Source organism: Siniperca chuatsi, linkage group LG5, assembly GCF_020085105.1.
Source record: "Siniperca chuatsi isolate FFG_IHB_CAS linkage group LG5, ASM2008510v1, whole genome shotgun sequence".
Taxonomy (NCBI): Eukaryota; Metazoa; Chordata; class Actinopteri; order Centrarchiformes; family Sinipercidae; genus Siniperca; species Siniperca chuatsi.
The window spans coordinates 19,372,691-19,381,646 of record NC_058046.1 but is presented as its reverse complement, the minus strand read 5'-3'; the positions used below and the strand labels follow the sequence as shown (position 1 = coordinate 19,381,646).

Sequence of the window (8,956 nt, the reverse complement as noted above, 5' to 3'; positions counted from 1 at the left end):
TCAGCTTATATTTGGTAAAGGATGATCAGTGAGGGCACACAGATGCAAAAGGGGCGTTGATGTGGTGAACCACACACATTGTAAATCGAGATGATGCTTCCCATTTTTCCATTCACAGGCAGAGGCAAGACCAAACCTCATTGGACTCCAGAGAGTAGTAGATACAAAGGTCAGAGCCACACTCATAACTCAGCTAGTTTGAGCTTGAATTTTAAAAATGATGATTGCTGTGTGGCCAGAAGTAAGTCTCATTTTTTTGTCTTCGTGATGTGTTGAAATTACTTTACAAATCAAAACCCAGCCCAAAATTACATGTTTTTGAAATTAGCATCCATGTTTGGGTTCAAATTAGAAATTGGGTTTTACAGTGCATGTCACCCACAAATGTCTGCATTATTAGCCTAACTGCTGGAAAACCCTATCAGTTGAAAAATACTCTGCTCATTAGCTGGCAGTGTAGCTACTGGATAATTATTGCAACATATTTCTTGTGTGTTACTGAGCCACGCCAAACTTCACTTTGACTATGTAATTCATGTTGTAGCAGTATGTAGACTGAGTGGAACATCAAACAAATGAGTTTTTTGTGTGCAAAATACAAATTTTTTTTAAAATCAGTCCAATTAGAGCCTATGTAGAGACTTACATTTTTAAAACCTGCCAATAGTTGGCAGGTTTAATTCTGATTCTAATTTCTATTAATTGTATTGTTTAAATGTGCATCAGAGATATATGATTCAAGTATTTCCGCATCAATCCATTATTTACTTGAGGTTATTACAAGTCCATTGAGTTCACTCGTAGTTTCCGGTAATAACTCTTTGATGGCTGTCGCATACTTTTTGGGGAACCATCTAAACAGGGGAGGAGGTGTTTGTGGTATGAACGACATTACAGGGAAACCAAGGCATTTTAATCATCAAATACTTGATGTGTTAACTGTGTCAAAGGGGCCAAACATCAGTTGCTGCTAAAACATAAGTTATGGTCAGAATTGTGTGTCCTGCTGTCCAAATTACTGCACATTTTAATGTAATGTGCTTGTCTTTATTTGGTTTATGGTGCTTAATCCTTATAGTAACGTCAGTGCATTGAATCTATGTATAAGAACCTGAATGCACTTCATGTTGACTGGAAGTCAGATGATAAATTGCAGGAAAACATGCCACAGCTCTATGATGAGAATAAAAATCTTTATTTCTTGCTCCAACAGTGAGGACATTGTGTTGAGGGTTGTGTTCTAAAAATTACCTTCATAGCTCATTAATATGACTTGGTATCATTGAGATCATAGATAATCTGACACGAGAAAGCTGTGAGACATGCAATATTTTTATCATAACAATTCTGATACGTTTTTCCAAAATTACAAGATGATATTTTATTCACATGAATTATGTGAATAATTCATGTGAATAAATATATATAGTGATTGTGAGTTTAGAGAATTGAAGAGTAGTTTGGTGGCCGTATAAGCTGGACAAAATATTAAGTACATAAATTATGTCAGCTTTACAATATCATATGTTTTGCAAAAAAATTTTTTTAGAAAAGTACAGTCAATATATACTGTATAACTACTGTATAAGAGAAGTAAAAATAACATCTTGTTGGCTGTAGCACTTACATGACCACTTTGGGAGAAAAATGTCACTTTTAATCAAAATGTTAGCTATGGAGCTGCATCCATCTCAATGATTTCCTTTATTTTGGCTTTGTGATTACAGCTGGCTGAGCGACTGGGAGCCTGTTTCTCGAGTTTTCTTCTCTGTACTTTCAACAGTGTCTGCTTGGGGCAGATGAAGAGCTTTCCTGCAGATGTTCTTGAAGGCAGGGCTGGAGAAGTAGTAGACCACAGGATCCAACACGCTGTTGAGATAGGTTAGGCTAATGGTGATGTAAAATGCAGTGTTCAGGTCTTCCAGGGCAGGGCAGACTTGAGATTCGGAGAGGGTGTCTGCTACTTCTTTGGTCTTGATCCAAATCAGCACCTGTATGACGTTGCTCGGGAGGAAGCAAATAATGAAGAGCACCGCCACCACTATGATGAAGCACAGAGCCTTCTTAATCTTTGCATGCTGGGCCAACTGTCTACCTCTCAGGTGGCCAATAATGTGGACTGTGCAGTAGAGAATCACAATCAGAGGTATATAGAAGGAAAAGAGCAACACAAACTTATGCCAGGTCAGATTTTGCTGGGGTTTAGTCTCAATCATGAAGCTCTCACAGTAAGTTGTGTTGATGTGTTGCAAAGCAAAGACATGAGCTGTCATTGAGATAGCGACCAACCATAGTGCAAGTGCTCCACACATGGCTTTGGAGACACTCAAAGAGTTGATGGGATGATGGGGATGCACCACACGCATGTATCTGTCCACAGCGATAGCCATCAAGAAGAGTATACTTCCGCTGCGGTTCATTGCCAACATGAAGAGGCAGATGTTGCAGAGACCGCCTCCAAACATCCAGTTGATCTCCGAGATGTAGTAGCTGGCACGGAAAGGCAAAGCCATGTTGAGCAGAAAATCAGCCATCGCCAGGTTGAAGAGTAACACCGTGCTGCTCTTCCAGGGCTTCAGGTGGAAGCAGAAGATCCAGAGAGCCAAACCATTTGCAATGGCTCCCAAAACAAACTCTGTTACCAACAATGGAGGGAGCACACTGATCAGCAGAGTCCCACTGAAATTGCATTTCATGTTGAGTTACGTCCTGTCTTGCTGGCTGCAGATCAAATAAATAACTCCGTGAGGACTGTCTGCATTCTTTAAAGGTAAACGTCAAAAAAAAAAAAGTGTTTGTGGTTTTGGTGTTGACAGGAAGCCCATGAGTTCTGCTTTTCATATGAGCACACACAATTACCCAAAGATGTTAGATTTCTCTAGAAAGGTACAAAGGTTTGAATAATTACATCAGAGGGGCCAAGGAGGTAATGAACATGATCCGTTCACAATACCCTTGCATGTGGAAACCTCTTAAAATTTTACCCTTGAGGCTTGTATAATAATCAGTAATGAGTTCTTTATCTTATTACATTAATGTTCAATTAAAAACAATCCACTCGAATAAAGTCTGTAATCATCATCAAAGTGGGGGACCCTTTCCTGGGAGTTAATACAGCTTTTTGCAGAAAGAAAGCTTCCTTATTTTGAGAAAGAGAATTATCTATACAGGACCTGTTTTACAGAACTAACACCTCTGTTACTGCATGTTTAATTGAATGTACTCCTGGTTTCAGTTATTATTATTCATTATTAACTCTTCTGAGAAACTCTTATTCTTTGCTGCAGGTTTTAAATTGTGAACTGGAAAGTATTGAGATTATCTGTTCTGACTTTTAGTCTCTTCATTTTTTCCACATTTTGCGGTTATAGAAGTAATTCGAAATGTATACATTTATTGTGTTATCTTTATATAACACCCAGTAATAACTAAGCAAAACATGCTTTTTAACTTTTTACTCATAAAAAAAGTTTTAATCAGCAAAGAAGGGTCTTGGTCAGGAAACCCACCAGCTATTCAAACAGTGTGTGAGAAACTGCAGCAGCTGCAATAAGCCACAGAACATCACACTGGTGTTACCACTTTTAGAAGAATGTATGAAAAGAATTCTGTGGTCACACAAAAGCTCAACTCATTGTTGCATGCCAAGAGCTACAACTGAGAAAAACCAGATAACACTCCTCACCTCTGCCTACAGTGAAGCCTGATGGTGATGGTAGCAGCAGCATCATGCTGTGATGATGCATCCTAGAATAAAAGACTGAGAGACTGCTAAGGATTGAGGGAGCAATGAATAAAGCCAATGGGTGCTGGACAAAAACCTGACCTATAGTGTGCATGACTTCAAACTGGGGTGAAGGTCACAGCATAACAACCTTAAACACAAAGGCAAAACACTTCTGGAGTGTTTCTGGGACAAAGCTCTTAATGTCACTGATAGACTCAGCCAAAGTCCAAACTCATACCCCTACTGACAATTTGTGGAGAGACCTGAGGGTCCCAGTTCACTGATGTGCTCCATCTAGTGTGAGAATTAAAAATTTTAATGAAGGTTGCTTGCCTATTATATTAATACCATGTTGAAACTTTTTTACACATATACACACACACACACACACACACACAGGGCATGAGGTTTAACAATTTAAAGTGTTGTCCTGCAGACTGCTGACTGCAGGGAAAAGTTGATTAGCTGTTGCAAACAGGCTTACATTTATACAAAGAAACAGGTATATCAGAAAGAACATCATGTACTGAGGACAGTATGTATTGTAATGACCATGAGAGGAAAAGTATCAGTTTTGGGGAACGAAGCAGAGACTTTAGCAACTTACAAACAGAGGAAGTGTAGGATTCCTCCACTAGGGCGCTGTCTCCACACGAAGGGTGGAATCGTGTGCCAAGAGGCTGGGACCAGCCTGTGCACCACCGAAGGGAGAGCTAAGTCTAAACCAAAGCTCCTCCCCACCTCTGTAGAAACAGATCAGATAGTTGTACCTTTTCATTTAAAACTCTGTGTAATGTTAAGAATAGCATTCTTTTTTAGGATGATAGCTACAGATTAACAGCTTGCTGACTGTGGTTTTCTGAATAGAAAAGATCCTTGTACAAGATGCTTTTGATCCTCCAATTCTTTAATAAATGCCAAATTAAGGAATAGCTTCTCTCCAGACTTTTCTTTTGCAAATAAATGAACGCGCTGACACTAGCCTATGAAGAACTGAATAAAGGGTCTGAATATATCAATTAAATGTTTTTTTTATTTTCATCACATTTGTACTTTTGTAAATGTGTTTATTGCTTTGATGTGGTGGTTATTATATAACAAAGTCTATAATCCAACCAGATTCAAAAAAGTGAAGGAGTCTGAGAAATCTGACATCATTGTACAGTGAGGTTTGGCATTGTAATGGCCAATAGCTGTCCACCCACACCCACACTGCAGATTTATTCAGTCATTCAAATAGAATTAATGAAGTGAAACGTTTACATCTAGCATTAACATGCGTCTTGGGTGATCTGATCACAAGTGGACAGCTGTAAGTACAGGTGTGAATGCAAACGCATCGAGATCCGATCGCTCAGACCACATTCGGAGGTGGTCTGGGCAGCATATGGCCACATTCTTTTAGCAGTGTGTACGCGAATTTGTCCTGAGCCACATTGAAGGATCGCCTACTCAACTGATGTCCTCTGCTAGCTCAGTTAGCCAGACAGCTAGCGGCCCTATTAACGCTAGCTGACTCTGCCCTGACTGGGAGCTCGGAGCACCGGGGGAGTGTTAGTGTTTACATCACTAGCACAGGAGCTTTGGGCCGCAGGGGGGAGGAGGTTTAATAAAGCTAATGAAGCTTTATTTAAGCTTGAAAGCTAATAGGACTGCTAGCTGCATGGTTAACAGAGCAAAATAGCTAATGGCAGCTACAGTTAGCTGCAGTTAGCGGTTACTTTAGCAACAAGTAAAGCTATCTGTCCATCAGGAAACTCCATAAGTCACTGAGAGTTGAGGCAGAATAGCCAGAGGACATCGGAGGGAAAACCATAAATATTTTTTCCATAAAATATGATCCAGTTTCACCAAAATCAGTGAATAAAGTTATAAGTTATAAGTTTGTACAGTAATCAGTGAGGCCCGGTCCCCAGAAACACTCTGCTCCGGCAGCGTCTATCGTTTATCCAACCTAATTCTTGTGTCTTTTGTGGTCTGATAAACAGTCAATTAATAAAATTCAGGTTAAAAACAACAACACATTTGATCAAACGGAAATGATGTATGTGTTAATTTTCATATAGAGTGAGGATGTGAGATCAGATCACAAGTTGTCACTTGAGATGCATTCTAATGTCAAATGTGAACTGACGTACTTGGAGCTGTCCACTTGTGATCGGATCACCCAAGACACATGTTAATGCCAGGTGTAAACAGGACCAAAATGGCAATTAAATCTGATTATCAGGCTAGTGAAAATGAAGAAATTCACATTCTGCACAAATGAATATTTCAGACAGCAGTGAAACGTGTGCTGCAGAGGTGTGAAGTAAGTATTATTTACCAAGTGGTAAATCTTTTGTGGGATGCATGAATTTTTTACTGAATTATGTCATTCACAGCCTTCAAAGCAGGAAGATCAGTGTGTGTGTGGCTGACTTTCTATGTGTAGATCAGCTTTCACCATCAGGTGTCTTCTCCATTATGAAAAGGTAAACATTTCATGTATGGATGACTTTGACATTTAAATCAGTGAATGTCCGTAGACACTGAATTTATGAATTTACTATATGTACATGTTCCTGTTGGTGCACACAAGCATCTGTGTATGTATTTGGACAAGTTTCTGTGCAAGTGTGTACGTGTGGATGTTGGAAAAGATTGTATTTATGAGGTTTACAATTATTATTTCTTCCAGTGAGTGAAGTGTGAGGATTTTGAAGATGAAGACATGTAGATGAGGGGGTGAGCAGGATGGTGTAAGACAATGACATGATTTGTATTTTAAGTATAATGTATACAGTTTAATGTATGTGTACAAAAATGTGTACAATATGTATCAAGTCAAGTGTTGTGCATCTGCATGTAAATCATGGGAATTTATCTGTTGACTATTTTTAATAAAGAAATAATCACAAAAAAAGAAGAGTAGCAGTTGTAACATGAGATTTGAATCTAATGCCTTATTTGGAGAATACTTTAGAAATATGAGGAAGGAAAAAGTCAGAAATATAGACATGTATTGTTTTCTCTTGTGTGGTTTGTATTGTAGTAAATTTTGTGAAGTGCAATGCTTTTTTCATTTATCATTAACAGTGCCATGTTGAATGGGCCACTGGTGTGTGAAGATTCAATTGGTTCATTCACAAACATATAAGGTATAATACACAGTGAGCCAGTAATTGTTGCAAAATTAACCCGGACAGGGTGATGCAGGAAGAAAATTATTTAATAATCAGAGGCTATAATAAAAAGAAATGGGTTATGAGGGAGCTCACACTCAGTTTCTGATCCTCTACTGCTGGCTAGTGGATGACATTTGAAAATGCTGCTTTTGTTTCCCTGGGTCAGTTTTGAGTGATCATTCCTCTTAAAGTGACCATAAGGTAATTTGTGGGATGGTAGTTAAGAGAAAAGTGTAATTGCTCAGTTTAGTGTTGTATACAGAACATGTCATGGAGAGTCATGTAATAGTAAATCTTTATCTCTTTACAGACACACTACAACATATGCTTAGAAGTAGGAGGGTGAGTGAGGAAGACAGGCTATGTGAGTGACCATTGCTAAGCATTTAATGAATTAACTGTTTTTTTGTGGAGCACCTTCTTATATAAAGGCAATTCATAGTGCTTTACGAAGCGATAAAACTATGTAAAAAAAGGGTAAAACAGATAGGCTAGGGGAAAAAACCTTTCCATTTCTGCTTTTTTTAAATTACTTTCCATAGATCTACACAAATGTGCACTGAACTATTCTCTCATGACTTCAGTCAGTCATAACGTCATTACATCAGTCACTGTCTTTTCACATGTCAGTGCTGTCACTCAGTAATTTATCCATGGATGTGAGTTGGGCAGTGCCTGTTCACAGATTGGTGGAGACTGTATGTGCAGTGTGGAAAAATGTGAAAGAGCAAGTCTGGCCTGCTGGGCAAACACGTCCTTTTGTTCCCTTCTCCTATTGTCCTATCTACCCTTGTGTTTTCTTCACCTGCATACTTGGGAACAAAACATTATGGTCGCTGCTCCACCTGCCGCAACGTACATGAAATTCCAGTCTTACAACTTTGAAGAGGAATGAAATGCAGACAGAGCCTAAAATGCACATAAGAAACAACTGAAGTGTTAGTTTTCTTATTCGAGTCTGCTGTCCAACAGTTGCTCTCGGTGAGGAGCTGAAGAACTGCACGAGCTGCAAAGTGGGGAAACAACACTGATAGCTTGTAGCCTTACTTAACACAGTCAGCATAAAGAAAAAACAATAAAAACAAATTATACTGTCCACTTTTCGAATGTGCGACTGTTAACTTTGTATCTTGATTGTTTTAACTGATTTGTTCCTGAACGTTTTGGCTGAAGCTGTGAAAGGATAAAAGATGAAGGAAGCAGTGATTGAGACAAACAAAACAGGATATTCCACATACCTTAGGTCATATTGTTTGTCAGCCAGGTCGAGTAAGTTGGGCAAAGCATGAGACACAATGTCTCATGGTAAAAACCCATAATCCATTAAAGGAGGATATAAGAGGCAATAAATACAGTGAACGGAGTGGAAAATCCATTATCATTTGTTCTTGTCCTTTATTAAACCCAGTTGAGATTTAAATAAACAGAAGCAGAATAACCAATCCATTGCTGACTTTTTAAAGCTGAGACTAATAAAGCTGCTGCAACTCAATGTGAGGAAGTTGTCCCTGAGTGAATTTATTATAAATGTATACAGGATATTGCAATTTTGTAGTCACTAAAGGGAAAGAAAAATCATAGATTTATAAAACTCTTTTAAATGTTTTACCATTTTCACATTTATCAGCTTTCCTTCTCCTGTTTCTGTCACACCCAAAGTTACTGAGTTATGCTAAAAGACTATAATGGCATTTTGGACATTGTTATATGATTGTCATTGTTATTTATATTATTTTATAATACTAACTTTACTTATCAGCATTGTTTGCATTCATTGTCTATACGTCTTGGGGGCACAACTACCTGCAACCATATTAGCTGCTTAATACAGGCCAAATAAATTCATTTAAACTATTTATCAAGTTTGCTTTAATGTCATAACATTGTTTGTATTAGATATGGTGAATAATATGATGCTTTAGAAGTACATACATTTGTAAAATTGGCCTGGCACATATTTCCATGTGTCACAGCCAGTCTACCCAAATGTAAACCCATCCTATGATATTAATCTGAGCTTCATTTCCTGATCATCACCGCTTGGCTGTTGTTGCAATAAAAG

The 8,956-nt window shown here is 38.4% G+C and overlaps 1 protein-coding gene across 1 annotated transcript; it reads right to left on the bottom strand.

Annotated features, from left to right (window-relative positions):
• Positions 1 to 248: 248 nt before the first annotated feature.
• Positions 249 to 4,135, bottom strand: LOC122876269 (hydroxycarboxylic acid receptor 2-like). The gene has a single exon (XM_044196348.1). It carries the CDS (start codon positions 2,694 to 2,696, stop codon positions 1,722 to 1,724), a length of 975 nt encoding a protein of 324 aa, XP_044052283.1. The 5' UTR covers positions 2,697 to 4,135; the 3' UTR covers positions 249 to 1,721.
• Between the last annotated feature and the right edge of the window lie 4,821 nt (positions 4,136 to 8,956).

What these genes read in the sequence shown, in the direction of transcription:
- LOC122876269 (XM_044196348.1), bottom strand. Translation starts at nt 2,696, where the DNA reads ATGAAATGCAATTTCAGTGGGACTCTGCTGATCAGTGTGCTCCCTCCA.